General features: G+C 45.1%; 3 protein-coding genes across 3 annotated transcripts in view; 2 read left to right on the plus strand and 1 right to left on the minus strand.

Moving 5' to 3' along the window:
- SUPT6H (SPT6 homolog, histone chaperone and transcription elongation factor) overlaps window positions 1-1,953 on the minus strand; it is a 60,509-nt gene extending 58,556 nt beyond the window's left edge. The window contains 1 exon segment of the mRNA XM_070735505.1: window positions 1,850-1,953. The gene's annotated coding sequence lies outside the window, so the exon portion shown is untranslated.
- SDF2 (stromal cell derived factor 2) lies at window positions 1,679-6,974 on the plus strand. Its single transcript, XM_070735507.1, has 3 exons — window positions 1,679-2,284; window positions 4,967-5,163; window positions 6,436-6,974. The coding sequence occupies exons 1-3, from the start codon at window positions 1,864-1,866 to the stop codon at window positions 6,721-6,723; spliced, it is 906 nt and encodes a 301-aa protein (XP_070591608.1). The 5' UTR covers window positions 1,679-1,863; the 3' UTR covers window positions 6,724-6,974.
- A 1,682-nt stretch (window positions 6,975-8,656) lies between these two features.
- The window catches only part of BLTP2 (bridge-like lipid transfer protein family member 2), a 67,853-nt gene continuing 54,974 nt past the window's right edge, over window positions 8,657-21,535 (plus strand). The window contains exons 1-2 of the mRNA XM_070735490.1: window positions 8,657-8,780; window positions 19,839-19,968. Of these exons, the coding sequence (XP_070591591.1) occupies window positions 8,710-8,780; window positions 19,839-19,968 (201 nt within the window). The 5' untranslated portion in view covers window positions 8,657-8,709. The remainder of the gene's footprint in view (window positions 8,781-19,838; window positions 19,969-21,535) is intronic.

Genomic DNA, 21,535 nt, shown 5'->3' on the forward strand with positions numbered 1-21,535 from the left:
TTCATGAACTCAATCTGTATAGTCTGGAGGGCAGAAGGAAAAGGGGGGACATGATCGAAACATTTAAATATGTCAAAAGGTTAAATAAGGTCCAGGAGGGAAGTGTTTTTAATAGAAAAGTGAACACAAGAACAAGGGGACACAATCTGAGGTTAGTTGGGAAAAGATCAGAAGCAATGGGAGAAAATATTATTTTACTGAAAGAGTAGTAGATGCTTGGAACAAACTTCCAGCAGACGTGGTTGGTCAATTCACAGGAACTGAATTTAAACATGCCTGGGATATAGATCCATCCTAAGATAAAATACAGAAAATAGTATAAGGGCAGACTAGATGGACCAGGAGGTCTTTTTCTGCCGTCAGTCTTCTATGTTTCTATATAAAGAGGATCGCATGACCTGGGACACTGTGACCGTCATAAGTATGAATCAGATGCTAAGAATCTGAATTTTTATCCTGCCACCATGGGCAATGGTCGTATGTGTGAAAAATGTTCATAACTCATTTTTTTCAGTGCTGTTGTAACTTCAGTCACTAAATGAACTGTTGTAAGAATCTGTAAGACACCCTTATTGGCAGCAGGTGTGTACGTATGTGCACACAGCCATTATTTCTAAGAAGATCCTGTCGTATTCCTGATTCCCGACTATCTTTAATGCACCATTAAAGATGAGCCACAATCTCCCCTCTCCCCCAAAATCCTCAATTGCTCTGTGCTCCCCCCCACCAGCAGCTTTGGACCTGGGTGATCCAACTGGAAGAAAACATTAAAAATGCACCATCATATCTCAGCCACAAACATCACCATCGCCTCTTGTTATTCCTCTACAGGTAATCTTTGACTTACAACTGTTTGTTAGTGACTATTCGAAGTTACAAAAAAAGGGACCTAGGAATGTTTTTGCACACTTATGATCTTTGCAGTATTCCCCATTGAAGCATGACTGAAATTCAGACACAACTGACTCAGGTTTATAATGGTCAGTAGTCCTTGGCTGATACAATTCCCTTTTGCTACCTTCTGACCAGCAAAGTTGATGGGGAAACCAAATTCACTTAACAACGGTGGCAATAACTTCAATCCTGGAGGTTTTGAAGAAGAGACTGGACCAGCCATTTTGTCCAGAATGATGGGGGAGGTGTTGTCTCCAGCACAGGGGGCTGGACTAAAAGACCTCCAAGCTTCCTTCCAACTCTGGGATTCTATTCTCTTAAGAAAGATAGCAGAACGGCCCCCAAATTCACTTCCCAGATGTCTGACCTCACAGCAGAGATGGTGGGCTCCCTGGTGGTCGTAAATAGAGGACTACCTGTATCTTTACGCATCTATTGTTTCCATTCCTCTGCCTCCCCTCCCCCTCCATCATCTCAGCCAATCACCGGGCTGCTTATTGTGCCCGCTTGGGCGGGGTGTGTGTCTCCACCTGGAGGCCTCCCCGTCCCCTCCCCCCCCGGCGACACCAGACCCATCAACAACCCCCTCCCCCTCTGGAGAAGAGCCCCCCCCCTCTTGTGTGGGGCCCCGGAGGGAAGATCGAGGGAAAGCAAGGCGGACCTCCGCATCTCAATAAAGGAGGGGCCGCCTTCACTCTCAGACCGCTGCCCGACAGGAGGGGTCCCGGGGGCCGCTGCCAGGCCCGTCGGAAAGCTCCCCTCACGCGTGGGGGGGGGAGGCTTACGCAATCGGCGGAGGGCGGAGGCGGCACCGCGGCGGCCCCGGCCTCGCCCTCCCCGCCTCCGACTCCTCCCCGGCTGGGCCCCCTCCATCGGGACCCAGAGACCTCGGGGGGCGCATTGGGACCCCTCTATCCGGAGCCCTCGCCCTCCGCCCCGCGCCGGCCCGACTCACCTCAGCCGGGGAAAATGGAGGCCTCGCAACTCCCTCAGCGGCGGCGACGACGACTACACTGCGGGGGGCGGGGCGGGGCGACAACCGGAAGCGCCGCAGAAAGACATCCGGGGCGGGGCGGCAATGCCTTCGGCAACGAGGGGGACGCTCTGCCCTATCCTCTCTGCAGTTGTGAGGGGAGAATGTTTTGGCCGGAAGTTCATAATCCGGAAGTTCCTGGGCCGCTCTGCGCGGCTGCGCCTCTATGGCTTCCTGTCAGACTCGACCGGTGGCGGAGGATGAAGCTGGCGGTGGCGGCGGCGGCGGCGCTGCTGCTGGTTCTCGGGCCGGGCGAGGCTGGCGAGGCCGGCGCGGTGACCTGCGGCTCGGTAGTGAAGCTGCTCAACCCGCGTCACGGCGTCCGCCTCCATTCGCACGACGTCCGATACGGCTCCGGTACGACCCGGGGTCGTCGGTTGGCGCGGGGAGGGGCGGAGGTGAGAGGGATCTGCGCATGCTCAGGGCGCTCTCGACCCCACCGGAAGCGGTTCGTAGAATCACCGGGAGGACTGGCCTTGTCTCCAGCCCCACCAGCCGCTTATGAGGCTCACTATGGTCGTTAAGTGAATCTCGGGGTCGTTAAGCACCCGGAAAAGTCGCAAAGCGTCATCAGATGCTGGGACCCGTTTTACAACCGCCTGAATGTTTGACTGCGAGGATGCCGGGATGGTCGTAAGTGTGAGGACCAGTCGCAAATCACTTGGAGAGGCCTGCAGTCTGCGCATGCTCAGGGGCACTCCCGCTCCTCCCCCACCCCCTCGAGGCCCAACGTTTTCTCTAGCCGGGTCCAGGCCCCAGAGGGGGTCTCTCTGCCTCCCCAATGGCCCCAAGGGCTTCACAGCCCCACCATCAGTTGCAGGCCTCAGTGGCCAGGGGGAGGTAGGGTTAGTCCTCGATCTACAACTGCTTTTTTAGCGACGTTCTAAGTTACAGTGGCACTGAAAAAAGGGACTTGGGACTGTTTTTCACACTTATGACTGGTGCAGCCTCCTCCTGGTTCTGTGATTGAAATTTGGCAACTGATCCATATTTATGACAGTCGTAGTGTCCCGGAATCATGGTTTGCAACTTTCCGAACAACCAAAGTCTATGATTGAGCCAGATTCATTTAACAACCCCGTCACTCACTTAACCGCAATGATTCATTTAACAACTGTGGCAAGAAAGGTTATAAAATGTGGCAAAGCTCGTTTAACAAATATCTGGCTTATCATTAGTCTAAACCTGAATTTTATTACTACTAGATCAGTTGTATATTTGCAGGTTGAAAGTTTGTAATTAAGCAAATTGGTTATACTTTAAACCGAATAATCTACCACAGGTAACATCACCGTACAAGAGGACTAGGTGAGGCTGGGGGGAAGACAACCGAGGAGGGAGCGGGGTTATGTAAAGTGTTATGCGTGTATTGTTGTGTACAATATGTCATATATATGTAAATATTTCAAATAAGAACTATTTTTAAATGAAAAAAAAAATCTGGCTTACCAACAAAATATTTGGCCTCAATGATGGTCATAAGTTGACGACTACCTGTAACTATCATCGTAGTCGTAAAACAACCACAATGAGGGCCTGAATTTCCATTGTTAAGCAAGAAGTTTTTCCAGATTGTAAGACCTTCCTCTTTCGCCACAGTTGTTAAAGAAATATCTCCAGATGTTCTTTTGTAAAAAAATGTTTATTACTTTATCAGACTGTAAAATACAAAGGAGCTGAAAATGATGGGAAACTAGGGAAGGGAACAGGAGGAAGTGTGGGGTAGAAGGGGAAAAAGAAAATAAAGGCCTGGACCTCTGACACTTGTTACATAGGATTGATTGATTGATTGATTGATTCGGACTTATATGCTGCCCAATTCCCAAAGGACTCTGGGCGGCTCACAACCAAATACATATAAAATGTAATAACCCCCCCTAAAATGATACACATATGATGATAACATTATATCTGCAATTTTTTTCCCTTTTGCACAATAATTATACTATCTGGGACATGGTGGCTCAGTAGCTAAGGCACTAAGATTGTTGATCAGAAAGCTCAGCAGTTTGGCGGTTCGAATCCCTAGTGCTGCATATCAGGGTGAGCTCCTGTTACTTGTCCCAGCTTCTGCCAACCAGCCAGTTCGAAAGCACGTAAAAATTGCAAGTAGAAAATTAGGGACCCCCTTTGGTGGGAAGGTAGCAGCGCTTAGTGCATCTTTGGCATTGAGTCATGCCGGCCACATGACCACGGAGGCATCTTCGGACAGCGCTGGCTCTTCAGAAGTCAAGATGAGTACCGCCCCCTAGAGCTGGGAACGACTAGCACACGTGTGCGGGGGGAACTTTACCTGTACATTATCCATTTCTATAACAGCAACTCTATTTAATCAGCAAAACCAGGGATTCATTTTTTCCATCGCCAGCACAAAATCCAGAGGCAGCTTCCAAATAGAAACCAAATCAGGCAGGTATTTTTCTTTGAATGAAGCTGTTGATTTAACCATCATACAGTCACTAAGTGAATCATGGAGTTGTTAAGCAAATCCAACTTCCAGGTGAAAATGTTGCAAATGGCAATTGTGTGAACCCCGCACCCACCCTGGATGATGCAGTGTGTGTACATGTCAGTTGCCAAGCGTCTGAAATTTGATCACTGACCACGTGCGGATGCAGTGGTTGTTCCCTTTCCTCCAATGCCATTGTCACTGAGAGGTTGCCAAATGAAGGTAAATTGAGGAATATCAATACTTTAAATGAATGGCTGTATAAATTTATTAAGTAAGTGAATCCAGGGACAGTGAGCTTTCCCAAGGTCAGCTGAGGTCAGTGGTGAAATATGTGGAGGTTGAATGGCTTTCTCGGGGCAAAGGGGAGGGTCATTCTTGAAGGGGACCTCCATTTCTCTGATAAAGTTGGGCGCCAGAGAACTTGAACATTTAAACAAAAATGGGCTATAAAATAAGCCCTGGAGCCTGTTTTTAACACCTGGGTTGCTGTCACTGAAGCCTTTTGCAGGGTGAACAGGCAGAACAGTGGGGTGGAAGGAGCTGCCCAGGTCAAAGTCACCCTCCTGTCGTCTTCTCCCTCTGACCAGGCAGTGGGCAGCAGTCTGTGACCGGAGTCACCAGTGTGGACGACAGCAACAGCTACTGGCGAGTGCGGGGCAAGTCGTCGGGCGTCTGCGAAAGAGGCACCCCTGTGCAATGTGGGCAGACGATCCGCTTGACCCACATCAACACCGGCCGCAACCTGCACAGCCACCATTTCACCTCTCCCCTTTCGGGCAACCAGGTGAGGCAAACCAGGTGACCACGAATGGCTGGCAAGCAGCTGCCTTCAGCCCTTCAGGAGCCAATGATTCGTTTTCATGTATTTATTTATTTTATTCAGCTTCAATGGCTCCCAATCCCACAGGACTCATTAAAACACGTCTTTTAAATATTGACAGTCACTTTGCCTAGTGAGACGGGCATTGCATTAAGTGAATTAATAATAAAATTGGGCTTCTGCGGCCCCCTGCTCTGGTTTGGGGGGCAAGGAGGGAAGCTCCTCTCTTAGGGCAGAGACCCCTGCCGCCTTGGCTGCTGCCCAGGGCTCTCTGAAGGCGTCCGGCAGGGGCTCTTGCCAACCCGAGCTGTGGATCTCTGCACCCGGCTGATTTGATGGAATTTCGCAGCCCCAGATTTCTACTCAGTCTCTGACTTAAAGATAATATGGGGGGAGGGCTGGGGGTCTCCTCCCTCTGATGCCTACTTCCTAGAATCCTAGAGCTGGAAGGAACCTCACAGGCCTCCTGGCCTAGTCCAACCTGCTGCTCAAGGCAGGACTCCCACCTTGGACAAAGGGCTGTCCAGCAGTGAGTCCCCACAACTTCCAGGGTCCAGCTTTTCCATTCTTTAAATGTTCTCAGGAAATTCCTCCTTAATTCCAAGTTGGATCTCTCCCTGATGAATATACCACTGCCTCTCCCCTCCCTCCCTCCCTCCTTCCTTCCTTCCTTCCTTCCTTATAGGGATATTGAAGGGCATCTAGTCCAACCCTCTGTTCATACCTTCCTAGAGAAATCATCTAGTGGTTCTCAACCTGGGGCTCGGGACCCCTTTTGGGGGTTGAACGACCATTTCGCAGAGGTCACCTAAGACCCTGGGGAGAAAGACAAATTTCCCCCTGGTGTTCGGAACTAAAGCTTCTATTCTGGGGCCTTGGAAGATGTTTTTACAATCCGACCAATCAGGCGTTGACAGTAGGGGTGTCCCTCTGACCTTCCTGCCAATCAGCTTCAAGCTCTGGTGGGAGAATGGGGACTAGACTTATGGTTGGGGGTCACCACCACATGAGGGAATGTATGAAGGGGGGACTCTAGCCTTGTCAGCTCCTGGGGTCCAGCCCTTCCACTTCAGGTGCCTGGGCCACGTCCCTTGTCTCCCCCCCCCCCCCGGTTGCCCCCATGCTTGCATTGCCCTTGGCTGCCTGGCTTTCTCTCCAGAGGGCCAGTTCCCGGGGGTCCCCGTTCCGGCCTGCACGGTGTGTGTGTGAAGGGTGCCTGGGTGCTCTCTCTTGCAGGAGGTCAGCGCCTTTGGGGAGCACGGTGAGGGGGACTTCCTGGACGACTGGACCGTCCTGTGCAGCGGCAAGTATTGGGAGAGGGCCAGCGAGGTGCGGTTCCAGCACGCGTCCACCGAGGTGCTGCTTTCGGTCACCGGGGAGCAGTACGGCCGGCCCATCCACGGCCAGAGGGAGGTTCACGGCCTGACTTACTCCGGCCAGGACAGCTTCTGGAAAGCCATGGAAGGGATCTTCGTGAAGCCCGCGGAATGGCTGCAGGCCGGCCTCTACCACACGGAACTATGACCTTAGAGGAGGCGCCTCTTACGCCCCCCCCCCCCCACCGCTTGAGCCCACCACATCGGTTGTGGTTTGGTAAAGCAGACGACGTGGCTGCAGCCGACAGCGCTCTTCTTCCCCACCCTGTGTAAAGGACAACGGCGTTTCCGCTCCCGGTCTCGGCACACGGCCTGCTGCTGCCTGTTCGAGCCTGGGTGCGGGTGCGAGTGTGTGTGTGTATGGGAATCCGTTGGAAATAAACATTGGATGTCCAAACAGCTGTGGTGGGTAGTCGGGTCTTCCTTCTGCGGATCCTCACATTACTTCAGAGTTGCAACGACAAGTATTTCTGAACTCTCTAACCCTGACAGACTTATTGCCTGTTTGTCATTCACTTACTGTGGATTTACCAACCATCATCTGCTGGAAGTTTGTTCCAAGGGTCTACTACTCTTTCAGTGAAATAATATTTTCTCACGTTGCTTCTGATCTTTCCCCCAACTGACCTCAGATTGTGTCCCCTTGTTCTTGTGTTCACTTTCCTATTAAAAACACTTCCCTCCTGGACCTTATTTAACCCTTTAATATATTTATTTATTTATTTATTACTTAGATTTGTATGCCGCCCCTCTCCGAAGACTCGGGGCGGCATACATGTTTCGATCATGTCCCCCCTTTTCCTTCTGTCCTCCAGACTATACAGATTGAGTCCATGAAGTCTTTCCTGATACGTTTTATACTTCAGACCTTCCACCGTTCTTGTAGCCCGTCTTTGGACCCGTTCAATTTGATCCACATCTTTTTGTAGGTGAGGTCTCCAGAACTGAACACAGTATTATTCCAAATGGGGTCTCACCAGCGCTCTATATAAGGGGATCACAATCTCCCTCTTCCTGCTTGTTATACCTCTAGCTATGCAGCCAAGCATCCTACTTGCTTTTCCTACTGCCCGACCACACTGCTCACCCATTTTGAGACTGTCAGAAATCATGACCCCTAAATCCTTCTCTTCTGAAGTTTTTGCTAACACAGAACTGCCAATACAATACTCAGATTGAGGATTCCTTCTCCCCAAGTGCATTATTTGACATTTGGAAACATTAAACTGCATATTTATGATGGTCACAGTGTCCTGGGGTCATGTGCTCCTTTTTGTGACCTTGACAACCAGTGTCAATGCGCAAGGCAGATTCACTTAACAGCCATGTTAGAAAGTTAACAGTTGCAGTGATTCACTTAACAACTGCAGCAAGAAAGGTCACAAAATGGGGCAAAGCTCACTTAACAACCATGTTCTCTTAGTGACAAGAACTTTTTGGCTCAATTGTGGTCGTACCTACCACCTGCCCACCCCAGCTCCCTGGGATGGATAGGGAGGCAAAATTGCCAAATCCAGTTTGACTGTCTGGCTGATTGGATGACCAACGATCACAAGAAGGGTTCATGGGAAAAGGGGCTGCAGGACAGGTTGAACAGGAGAGGGGCGGCAAATAAATTTCATAATAAAGAAAGAAAAAGGGATTTTGGCCCCCCCATAGGGTCATGTTGCTCCTCTTTCTGAACCTTAGTCCCTTGAATGTGCGTGGACTTCAACTCCCAGAATCCTCTAGCCAGCTACGTGACGCCCTCATTACGAAACGCCGGCCCACCGGTAGTAGGCAGTCCAAGCAAGAGAACTCGCTCTCCCAACATGCTCAAGGCGAGTATTCCCCCGCGCGTGCGTACTAGGGATCCCCATGCAAACCTTCCCGGAAGGCGAGCAGCATCAACGCAGCGCCCGCCGGAAGCTTTGCCGGGGAGAAAAATAAACACTCTGTCCCCGCCTTCCCCGCGGCGCTAGGCTGTAGAGGCGGGGCCTTCTTCGCTCCTCCCCTCCTTTGCGCCAGCCTATGGCCGCGTCGCCCTGCTGCCAGCCCTGGCCCCGCCTCCTCCGCGCGCGCTCCCGCTGGCCCCGCCCCAGGCGCCGCCGGTGACGGGCGGTTGGAGCGCGCCCCCTTGCGCCCCCCCCCCCCCATGGCGGTCCCCGTGCTGGGCGCCCTCCTGCTGGTGCTGCTGGTGCTGCTGGGCGGCCTCTGCCTGGGCAGGTAGGCTGGACGGGGGGGGGTCTCTCCTGCAACCCCCCCTCCTCTCCCCTCCCCCCTCCCTCCCCCCCAGGGACCCCCCTGCCCCCCTCACTCCCTGGGGGGCCCGAGTCTCTCCCCCCCCCTCTCCTCCTCCCCCGCCCTCCCTGCTCCCTGTCTCCACCTGTGGGTCCACTTCCCGCACCTGTCCGTCTCGGCCCCCCCCACCGCCCCTGCTGGGAAGGAGCAGCGGCCTCTGAGGGGGGGCAGAGAGCCTGCGGGCGGGGAGGGGGGTGGGGGAGGGGGGGCATCTTGGCTGGCTCTGCCTGGAGGGGGGGAGGAGAGCAGAGATGATGATGATGATGATGATGCTGTTGTGAGCTGTGCGGGTCTTCGGAGGGGGCAGCATACAAATCTAATTAATAATAATAACTATTTTATTATTATTATTATTATCATCATTATTATTATTATTATTATCATTATTATTATTATAGAATAGAATAGAATTTTATTGGCCAAGTGTGATTGGACACACAAGGAATTTATCTTGGTGCAGATGCTCTGAACTATTATTGTTGTTGTTGTTGTTGTCGTTGTTGCACTGCTCGTGTCCACTGCTGTGCTTACGCAGGGGGTCTCTCCACCCTTTGGCCACTTCAAGCCTTGTGGACTTCAATTCCCAGAATTCTCCAGCCATCCTATCTCAGATCAGGAAGCATAGCTGCCTGAGAGGATTCTGGGAGTTGAAGTCTTCACGTAGCCCAAGGTGGAGCAGCCCCTGTGCTTTGGGGTTCTGCTGCTCTACAGCTGCCCCTGCAGTGTCTAGGTTCCTCTTCTTTACAATTTAGTCCTCAAGCTATAACCACAATGGACCCCAACTTTGCTGTTGCTAAACGAGAAATTTTGTTAAAGTGAGTTTGCCTCATTTTTCAATATAAATTTTTTTAATTGATTTTTATAACAACATAGCATTAAACATTCACACCACACATAACTGTGCTCGATGCAATTAAAATTACTTTATAATATATAGATATGCTGCTCTTAAGTTAAAATGGTATATAGAAAATATGCCCCCATTTTGGTGGAGAGGTACAAATGTTGTTTGGCCGTGAGCACTTTGAGCATCGAGTTTGCCTCATTTTATGACCTTTCTTGCCGCAAGTGGTTAAGCAAATGGCTGCAGTTGTTCAGTTAGAAACACAGTTGTTAAGTGAATCTGGCTTCCCATGGACTGTTTGCACGAGGGGTCACATGACACCCCCCCCCAGGGACATTGCAACCATCATAAATATGAGTCAGTTGCCAGGTGTCTGAATTTTGATCATGTGACCCTGGGGATGCTGCGACGGTCATAAGTGTGAAACAGGGTCATAAGTTATTTTTTCAGTGCCGCTGCCCTTTCAAACCGTCATTAAATAAACTATTTTAGGTTGATTATAATGAATTAAGAAAATAAATAAAATAAATAAGCAAATGGGGAAAAAATCAATGGTACCTCTACATTAATGAGGTGTGTGAGTTGTCCACCTTACATTTTTGTAAGAAGAAATTAGTTATTTCATAAAAAGGTTAAAAAATGCCCAGTTTCGTCTCATAAAAAGATAGAAATAGCGCTTAGACTTATATACTCTTCACCGTGCCCTCTCTAAGCAGTTTACAGTGAATTTTTAATGGACAGTTTTGATTGGACAGCTTTATTGGGTTTTATAATAGGTTTTACTGTTTTTTAGTATTTAATATTTGATGTTTTTTTTATCACTGTATTTTATATTGTTTTTTTTTTTTTTTTTTTAATTTTTTATTATTAAAATATAGACATATACATCGATATATACAATATATGATACAAGTTACAATGCGGGGCATATCATATATAAAGAAAAAGGATAACAAAAAAAAAACAAAAAAAAAAAAAAAAGAAACAAGCAGAACAAACAAAAACAAAACTAATAACAGTATCGGCGAATAGGCAGGGGAGTTGAATTGAAAACGAAAATTAGATCTAGATATTTTTGCTCAGTTAACATATTTCAAATAAGTTATCCAAAAGTGTTAGAAGCCAGCGTTGTATTTACATATATTGTTAGAAAGTTCGCAAAAAATAATGATAGGTTTAGGTAGTTAAATACATATACAATCTCATGTAATAATATTAGATAATGAAATACGTTATACCGGATTTGTGACAGTTCATGGTTTGTTTTTTTTTTTTTTTTGGTTTTAAACCTTCTTAAAGCCAATTGGTCTCTCTGATATTTTCTAACCATTTGTATAGAGGGTCCCAACAACTGTTAAATGTATCTAGCGGTTCGTTCCTGACTAATAGGGTCAGTTTCGACATTTCTGCGCAGTACATTATTTTCCTAAGTATTGCTTCTTTTGGGGGAAGATCTTCATTTTTCCACCACTGCGCATATGTTAGTCTTGCTGCGGTAGTTAAGTGGATGATAAGATGAGCTTGTGGTTTTGACAGTTTTTGCCTAATTATACCTAGTAAGAAACATTCAGGGGTTTTGTCGAACGTCAAATTTAATATTTCTTCAATCCAATTTCCAATCATCTCCCAATAGGGTTTGGCTTTACTGCATTCCCACCATAAATGAAAATATGTACCCAATTCTTGTTGACATTTCCAACAGATTGGTGAAAGTTTATTGTTCACTTTGGTTAGTTTAATTGGGGTAATATGCCAACGATAAAACATTTTGACCAGGTTTTCTTTATAAGAGGTGGCAATTGTCAGTTTATAGTTCCTTGTCCAAAGTGTTTGCCATTCCTCCTCTTTTATCTCTTTTTTAAGGTCTAGGTGCCATTTTTTAACATTGGATTTTTGGTTAAAGGAGTCCAGATCATTGTAATTTAAATAGCCATAGAAGTTTTTGATTATCTTATCTTGTGGGCCTATACATAGCTTATCTAACAAAGCATTTTTGGTAATCCCGGAATTTTTGGTGTCTTTGTTAAATTTGGTCTGGATCTGAAGGTATTCCCACCATTCCACTTTTTGGCCCAAATCTTCAAGTTCTAATCTTGTTTTAATTGTCCCATTTGGGTTTAAAATGTCTTTATATCTTAATATATTATTATTCTTATGTAGATTAGGATGTACATAGGCTTCTAAAGGAGCATACCACATGGGAATTCCTTTGTAAAATTTAGTTTTAGTTTTTTTCCAGGTGCCAATTAACGATTTTCTAATCAGATGGTTGGAAAAGTATTTGTGGGTTGACGGCTTTTCGTCCCAGAGATAATAATGCCACCCTGCATGGAGGTCGTGGCCTTCTAATTTAAGAAGTCTAGTATTTAATAAACTCATCCAATCTCTTGTCCAGTCTAGCGATGCAGCAGTATAGTAGTTCTTCCAATTTGGAAGGGCCAGACCGCCCTCTTCTTTTTTCCCTTGTAAGTATTTTAGTCGAATTCGAGGCCGTTTGTTTTGCCAGATAAATTTGTTGGTTATTTTATTCAAATTGGTAAAAAAGTCCTGTTTAACTTGTATAGGGATAGTTTGAAATAAAAACAATATTTTAGGCAGAGTGTTCATTTTTATGGCTGCAATTCTCCCAAGGAGAGATAGTTGTAAATTCCTCCATTTTGACAGGTCTTTATTTATCTTATCCAGTAATGTATCGTAATTATTTGATTTCAAGCTTGACACTCTATTTGTTAGAATGATGCCAAGGTATTTGATTTTTGTGACAATTTGAATGTCTAATTTAGCAGATAAGATATCTTTTTGTGCTTGTCGCATGTTTTTGGTTAAAATTTGGGTTTTAGATTTGTTTATTTTGAGGCCTGCCACTGTACCATATTCTTCCAGAACTTCTAATAATTTAGGACCTGATTTTAAAGGATCTTCTAAGATAAATAGCAAATCGTCTGCGAAAGCTTGGAGTTTATAAATTTCTTTCTTACAGTTTAGACCCCGTATGTCTTCCTTGTCTCTAATTATTCTTGTTAGTACTTCAAGAGTTAAGATGAATAGTAAAGGGGACAGTGGACAACCTTGTCTTGTGCCTTTGTGCAAAGAGATTTTGGATGATGTATCTCCGTTAAGGATTATATAGGCCGATTGGACAGAGTAGATAGCTTTTATTGCGTTAATAAATTTGGGGCCAAATTCCATATACTCCAGCTGTTTTATCATAAATTTCCAAGACACATTATCGAAGGCCTTCTGGGCGTCGAGAAATATTAACGCCACTTGTTTCTCATTATGGGCTTCGTAGTATTCGAGCGTGTCTAATACTATTCTAATATTATTCTTTAACTGTCTCCCGGGGAGAAAACCGTTCTGATCTGGATGTATAAAATAATTTTAAAAACTTTTGATTCTGTTCGCTAAGATAGAGGTGAATATCTTGTAATCGGCATTTAAAAGAGAGATCGGACGATAATTAGCTATATCTGTCTGGTCTGTATCTTTTTTTGGAATTAACGCTAGGTTTGCTTCTGTCCATGAATTTGGGATTTTGCCACTATCTAGAGCTTCATTTAACGTCTCTAAAAAGGCTTTTTCCATTTCTTTAGGAAGGTCCTTATAAAGTTCTGTGGGGAGTCCATCCGGACCTGGAGCTTTATTGTTTTTTTGATTTTTTATTACTTCCTTTAATTCTGTTTCAGTAATCGGTTTATTGATTATATTGACCATTTCTTGTGGTACTTTAGGGAGTTTAGCCTGTTCTAGGATTTCTTGAATTTTTGCGTCTTGGGTATTATTTTGCATAGTTTCAGAATGTTCATAAAGTTTACTATAGAAATCGCTAGCAATCGATTTTTTCCTTTCCAAGTCATGACATGGTTCCCCATTTTTGTTTTTTAGACAGTTTATCAGTTTCTTTTCCTTTTGCTTCCTGAGCTTATTAGCTAGCCATTTGCTAGGTTTATTGGCATTCTCAAAATTGTGTTGGTTAGTTCTTTTTATTTGTTGTGCCCAGTTTTGTTGGTCGATTAAGTTTAGTTGGTGTTTAATATGTAACATACTTTGTTTGATTTCTTTTTTAGTGGGGAAGTTCTGGAGTTCTTCTTCTAAAGCCCTATACTCTTCTTCTAAATTAGCTAACTTCTGTTTTTTTTGTTTAAATTCTCTAGCCATGAATGAAATAGCTATCCCTCTAATAACAGCTTTGGCTGTATCCCAAACATTTTGAAGGTTAGTATCCTCTTTTGAGTTTTCTTGGAAGAAATAGTTCATTTCAGTTTTAAGTTTTTGCTTAAAGTCTTCCTGACTTAAAATAGATTTCTGAAGCGACCATCTACAACTCTGTTTATTCCCTTTCCAACAAACTTTGAGCGCACTATGGTCTGAAATATAATTAGGTTCTATATCTATCGAGTGAATTTTGGTGTTAAGTTCTATTGTCGTCCAGACCATATCCAATCTTGACCAAGATTGATGCCTATCAGAATAAAAGGTAAATTTTTTAAGTTTGGGGTTTCTGTCCCTCCAGCTATCTTTCAATTTTAGTTCTTTAATTAGATCGAAAAAAGTTTTAGGTAGTATTCTTTTCTTTTGTTTGGTCTTTTTGTCATTCTTATAGTCCATTTCGGTACTAATTATGCCATTAAAGTCACCTAATAAGCAGATGTTCTCAGAGGAATGTTCTCTGATGGTGATTAATAGTTTTTTGTAAAAATTTTCTTGGCCTTCATTCGAGGCATAAATATTTATTAAAGTTATTTTGTCTTTTTCTATAGTAAGTTCTAGGATTAAAATTCTACCTTCTCTATCTTTATATTTCAATTCGGCTTGAATATTAGGATTGATATAACATATTACACCCCTCTTTTTTTCCCCAGCAAGCGACGTAAACAGATTTCCAAGTTTATTCCTTTTGAGTAGGTGCTCAAATTTTTTTTTAATGTGCACTTCTTGCAATGCAATAATGTCGCAGTTTAATTTAGCAATTTTATTTAAAGTTTGGCTTCTTTTTTTTGGTGCATTTAGGCCATTTATGTTAATTGAATATAGTTCAATTCCTTTGTTTAATTTTTCTTGTGCCAAGTTTAAGTTATCTGTACTTGGGTCTTGTTGCCCTTGTGCTTCTAGTTTCTTTTGGGTATCCTGTATAGCCATTGTTGCCTAAAGTTAGTTTATCAGTAGCCTGCGTTCTTTCTAAACTTGTTGGGCTCTGTTCTATTGGTTGTACACTAGTGGAAGGGAGGGTCATTGTTCCAGTATCGTCTTGATTTTCAGGAGTTCGGTCGGTAGAGAAATTTTTGTCGAAAAATTCTTCAGCTTTTTCGACAGAGTCAATTTTTATTTTCCTATCTTGCCAGGTCACCAGCATACCCTCTGGGACCAGCCATCTGAAATTTATATTGTGTCTGGTCAGTTTTGCTGACAGAAAGGAGTATGGCCTACGAAGGTCTCTGACGTGTTTTGGGACCTGTTTTAATATTACCAATTGTCTCCCTTTATGTTCTATAGGGTCTTCCCGGGCTCTGTGAAGGATTTCATCCCTGACTGATTTTTTGATAAATTTGATGTGAACTTCTTTGGGGAGGTTATGGCGTCTAGCGTAATTAGTGTTTATACGATAGGCTTCATCGATTTCGTTTAGCATTGTATCCTTTTCAATGCCCAGAGCCTTGGAAAGGATATCGGCCATAACATCTGGTAGGTCTTCACTTTTTTCCTCCCTAAGATTTTGAAATCTGAGATATTGGTTAGCTTTTTCGCTCTCTAATTGAATTACTGTGTTCTCTAAATCTTTGTTGGCGTGGATTAATTTATCTGTCAGGTCTTCCATTTGTTTGTGCTCTTGGTCTATTTTGTCTTCTAAGACCTGTATCCTCTGTTCTTGTTTAGTCATTTGTTGTTGAAAAGCCTCGTGCTTTTTGTCCATGTTCTGCATCCACTCTTTTAATTCGGTTGTGTCACTCCTCACCTCACCTAGTTCTTTTTTAATATCCTGATGATTTTTCAACATTAGCTCCTGCATTTGAAGCAGCGTAGCTTGGAGATCTTTATAAGAATTAGACCTCTCTCTAGGTATCATATCGTCGAGAGATCTCTGGGTAGAGGGACTTGGTATCGCAGATGTAGAGTGGGTGATTGATTTTTTCCCTGATCCTAGCCTAGACAAATTAGAAAGGCTTGTCATTTTTATAGCTGACCACCAATTTGCCCACTGGTACAGTTGTTTGATGGTCTGATCCAGATTTTGGTATCAATAAAGTAAAACAGTATATTTTAAGTAATATGTAATTAGGATAACAATTCCTGTTGGACTCAATATTAAACCTTGAAAATTTAAGAATAATTCTTCCCTCTAGAGAGTATAAATACGTAGGGGAAGATAAAAGGAATGAGTTCAAACAGGTTATGAACTAATTAATTATTAAGTAAGTATATATATGTAAGTTAAACAAAGTATATAACTGTTACAGTGTAAATACTACCTTATCTTAATTATAATAAGCTTCTAAATAAGATGTCATTTACTATTGACCGATAACTAATTAACAAAGACAGAGTAATATATATAGATTAATTCAGAATATTGTTGCAGATATATCTTATCTTATCTTATATTTCTATTTCTATTGTTCTATTTCTATTAAATACCCAGTACAAGTTTTATAGTTTAGTGTTAATACTTGCAGAGTTAATAATATATTCAAATATTCTTATATCTAAGTTTTTTTTTTTTTTTTACAGAAAGACAATAATTATCAATTAATATATACAAAAAATTAATAATAGCAGTTAATGTCTTGTTATATTAAATATAATATATAATATATTAAATAGTAAAGTCAATAAGCTTATTCATATAAATTCATTACATTAGAGTTGATTAAGGCCTTAAGTTATTTGATATAAATAATGACGATATAGAGTCGAGGGATACAAACTTGGTAGAGTACAGAATCCTTGTGTAGAACTTCAAATAATAATAGAGATTAGGAATTTGCGAGACAATAGATCGTAAGAGTTACTTGTGCAATTAAACAATTAAATTTCAAACCCTTCTAAGACTTCAAACTTTACTTCCTGGAGTTCGGGTAGGATTTCATTGATATGGCACGCTGGTGTTGTTTTGAGATCGTTATATCGCTGAGTCAGTTGTCAGTAGGACCGATCTCTTTAGTAATCTCTGGGGTGCTCCAGCCGCTTATGATCTCTCCTGCTGCCTACCCCTCCCGAAATCAGATGAAAGAGATGCCTCCGCTCGCCGTCTCTCCTAGACCAAGAAAGTTGAAAAAAGGGAAAGCCGACACTTCCTTAACTCGCTCTCCTGTGACGCAGCAGCAATAACCAAGATCGAAGGGCCAGAGAGGAACCAGGAACCAGGAAGTGGATGAATCGGCAGTCTCGTTGAGTCCTCTTTAGAAAATCCCAGATTTAACCATTTAAAAGTTCATTCGGATTTTTATATTTCCTCGCGGGGCGTCAGGTCTTCTTAGTAAATGATATACGCTTTAAAAGATGTTATTGATAGCTTCCATAAATGGATATTGTGACTCAAAAACAAACGCTCGCCGCCAGCCGGAAGGGGGAAGCTGTCAATTCCTCCCTCCTCCTTCTCTTGTCGCTGCTTATTAGATTTTTAGCTCTAGTGACGCCAGCCCGTATGTGAGGAAAAGGAAGTTAAATTCGTAGATCTCACGCTCAATCCAGCTCCGGTATGTTATTCGTCAACTCCTATACCCCGGTCGCCTTTGCTAGCGTTAGTTTAGTCACCACCAGCTGGGAACACTCTAGGCCGCCATGACGCTCCTAGCTTGCAGGCACTCAGTCGTAGGGGGGAATGTCCGCTCCGCCGATCGGGCTGCCACCACAAATCGAGCTGACGGTATCCCCTTAACGCCAGACCCTTTTTCGCAGGGTCTGGGATCCCCTTGGGACCAAAGAGAACCTGAAAAACGGTGGTGTTTAGCGGAGCTCGGCTCCACACCGTCCGTTCTGTTCCCCAGTTGGCTCCGCCCCCTCTGTATTTTATATTGTTGTAAGCCGCCCTGAGTCCCAAGGGATTGGGTGGCATAGAAGTCAAATAAATAAATTAAATTACATTTCCTCCAACAATCTGCATCCATGCTTTACCGACCTCGGAAGGATGGAAGGCTGAATCAAACTTGGGGCCGAACTGCCAAACTGCTGGCAGCTGGCAGTCAGAATTAGCTGCAGTCCTGCAGTCTTCACTCCTCTGCCACCCTGGCTCTTCGGATAAAGTGACGGTGGGCGTGGGGGTGCCTGCACTGGCCCCTTTTCCCCCAAGGGAAGCAGCGTAGACCAGAGCCTTTTTAGAACGCCAAGGGACCCAATGAGGTTCATACAGGTGTAACTCTACAGGTGAAGTCCAGGAATGAATGGCTGGGCCTTTGGGGACTACACCCCACCCCCCACTTCCAATGGGCAGGTGTAATGCTAGCCAGGGGTGAGATCCAGTTTTTTTACCGCCAGTTCTGTAGACATGGCTTGTGAGCGTGGTGTGGCAGGGGACTTAAAGATAAGAAAAACCCACACTGCGTTTCGGACATAAACACCATAGAAAACGTCCAGAGATACTTTACGAGAGGAGCCCTCCACTCCTCCACTCGCAACAGAATCCCCTACGCAACTGGACTCACAATCCTGGGTTTAGAAAGCTTAGAACTATGTTGCCTTAAACACAACCTAAGCACAGCCCATAAAATCCTCTGCTACAACGTCCTTCCGGTCAATGACTACTTCGGCTTCAACCACAACAACACACAAGCACACAACAGATACAAACTTAATGTAAACCGCTCTAAACTCGACTGCAGGAAATACGACTTTAGTAACCGAGTAGTTGATGCCTGGAACTCACTAACAGACTCTGTAGTATGATCATTTAATCCCCAAAACTTGACTCTTAGACTGTCCACTGTTGACCTCTCCCGATTCCTAAGAGGTCAGTGAGGGGCCTGCATAAGTGCACCAGCGTGCCTTCCGTCCCCTGTCCTCATGTTTCTCTCTTACTAGTGTCATGGATATAAACATTGTTATATCTTTGTATACTACCAATAAGTACTTGACAAAACAAGCAAACAAACAAACAAACAAATAAATAAATACGATTCTGAGTATTATAAGGTTTGGATGAAGTTTTATAAGTGGATTGAAAGCCAATATATAATTAGGATTGGGAATAAAATAAAATAAGAAGAGAAGAGAAAATAAATGGTTTAACCCAGATGACAAAATTAGAAATAATTTTCTATAGGAAATACTAGTATTAAAGTGTATACCAATCATTAAAAATAATTGTTATAAATATTGTTAAAGATGAAGTAAGAGCAGAGAAAGGACACTAAAAATCACTACGTTACCAGTCTGCCAGATAAAGAGGTTTTTTTATACTTTACAAAATAGAAGTCACTCAAGGGAAGGTGAAGAAGGTGAGGGAGGAAATACTTTTTTGAGGGGGTTAAAGGTGGAGTGGAGAGAGGGAGAGGAAGGTAGGTGGGAGAGAGGGAGAGTGCAGGAGGGGAGTGAGAAAGAGTAATGAGAGCTATTCATATGAATATAGAAATGACTAAAATGGGGAAATAGGCACTGTTTTTTTGACATGCATGTAAGGTACATGCATAGACTTTTTCTCTATTTTTTTGCAAAAAGTTTTTATTATTTTTTTGTATGAAAAAAAAACTTTTTGCAAAAAAAACCAACAACGGTGTGGCAGGGAAAGGATACTGCCCAGTCTCTATTCCCTCCCCACTCTGGGCCCAGCCAGGGGTGGTATGTGCCGCCGGTTCTCCAAACTACTGAGCCTTTCCACTACCTGCTGGACTTCACCCTCTTCCTCGTCTTGTTCTTTTCCTTTTGCCTTCGGGGCTGGGCGGCATGGAAGTCGAATGAATTAATAATAAACCATGAAAAGAAGGACTCCCAGAGGTCACACGGTAGCGGGGTTCCAATATTCCAGGGGTGGCACATACAAAAGTGGCATAATAAGGTCTCCTGCTGGGGCAGGGGGTTGGGCTAGAGGACCTCCAAGGTCCCTTCCAACTCGGTTATTCTGTTGTTCAGCCCGGGGACAAGGGGGTGGGTGGAAGGTGCGTTGGGCCATTTAGGGCAACGTTCCCTTGTTCCGTCCTCCCTTGAAGGTGGCTCCTCTACATACTCATCACCAACTGGTGCCGAAGGCGACTCCAGGCGGAGTTGAAGATCCAGTCCTTCTGGGTGTTCAGCCTCCAGAACCTCAGCTTGAAGTTTCAAGAGGAGCAGCAGACGGTGGTGAGTGGGGGCCTTATTTTTATTTATTTATAGTTTGTGTTGCAAGGGACAATGTGGGTCTTCTGCTCCAACCTCCTGCTGGTGCAGGAGACCCTCCACCAGTGATGGTGAACCTGTGGCATGGGGGCCACAGGTGGCATGTGGAGCCATATCTGCTGGCACGTGAGCCATTGCCCTAGCTCAGCTCCAATGGGCATGTGTGTGCCAGCCAGCTGCGTTTTGGCTCACCCGGAGGCTCTGGGAGGGCGTTTGTGGCTTCCAGGGAGCCTCCAGGGGAATGGGGGAGGGCGTTTTTACCCTCCCCAGGCTCCAGGGAAGCCTTTGGAGCCTGGGGAGAGAGAGAAACATAAGCCTATTGGACCCACCAGAAGTTGGGAAACAGGCCATTTCCGGCCTCCAGGGGGCCTCCGGGGGTGGAGGAAGCTGTTTTCGCCCTCCCCGGGCATTGAATTATGGGTGTGGGCACTCACGCATGCATGATAGTGTGCGCCCACGCTCTTTCGGCACCAAGGGAAAAAAAGGTTGGCCATCACTGCCCTACACCATCCTAGCTAGATGTCAGTCCAGTCTCTTCTTGAAGGTGTCCAGGGTTGGGTCTTTCAGAACTTCTGCAGGCAGGCCATTCCACCGGTTGATCGCTCTGACCGTCAGAAAGTTCCTCCTCATTTCCTGGTTTAATCTCTCCTTGGTCAGCTTCCCTCCGTTGCTCCTGGTCTGGCCCTCTGGTGCTTTGGAAAAGAGCCTGACCCCCCTCCTGTCTGGGGCAGCCCCTCAAGTATTGGAAGACTGCTCTCCTGTCCACCCTGGACCTCCTCTTCGCTAGGCTATCCATGCCCAGATGTTCACCCCTGGGCAGGCCTCTGCAAGGACACCATCATTGGCATTATTCATCTATAGTATTATTTATTGCATGTCCGTGCCGACCCCTCTCACTGTTGAAGAAGCAGCTGCATGGTTCCGGCAGGGCTGGAGGTGGGCTGGGCAGGTCACTCGGCCCCTTTTGAGTAAGGGGCAACGAGATGCCCAGGGCCCCTGCAAGCCCCCCCTGTGCAGAGATGTTGAGACCCTGGAAAGAGTGCAGATAGGACACAATTCTTTTTCTATTGGCCAAGTGTGATTGGACGCACAAAGGATGTGTCTTTGGTGCAGAGGCTCTCAGTGTCCATTAAAAGACGAGATGCATTTGCCAAGAATCAGGAGGTCCAACACTTAAGGATGGTCACAGGGGTCAAAAAAGCCATGAGGAAACAATCAATATTAATAAAGGTTTTAAGGACACAAGCAACAAGTGAGAGTCACGCAGTCGTAAGTGGGAGGAGATGGGTGGCAGGAATGAGGGGGAAAAAGTAGTAGTAATAGTAATTGTAGTGATTGGGGGACTGGGGGCTAAAACACAGGATGAACAGTGAAGAAGAATGGGGAGAGTCTTGTTCAATGACGAGATGGACCAGGAGACACATGGCAGCAGTCTTCCAATTCCGCTTCACAACGTCTTGGCGAGACCCCACTTGAAATGTTTCGTCCTGTTTTGGTCACCACGATAGAGACAAGATGCTGCAAAGAAGAG

The sequence above is a fragment of the Erythrolamprus reginae genome, chromosome 1, assembly GCF_031021105.1.
Source record: "Erythrolamprus reginae isolate rEryReg1 chromosome 1, rEryReg1.hap1, whole genome shotgun sequence".
NCBI classification, from domain to species: Eukaryota; Metazoa; Chordata; class Lepidosauria; order Squamata; family Dipsadidae; genus Erythrolamprus; species Erythrolamprus reginae.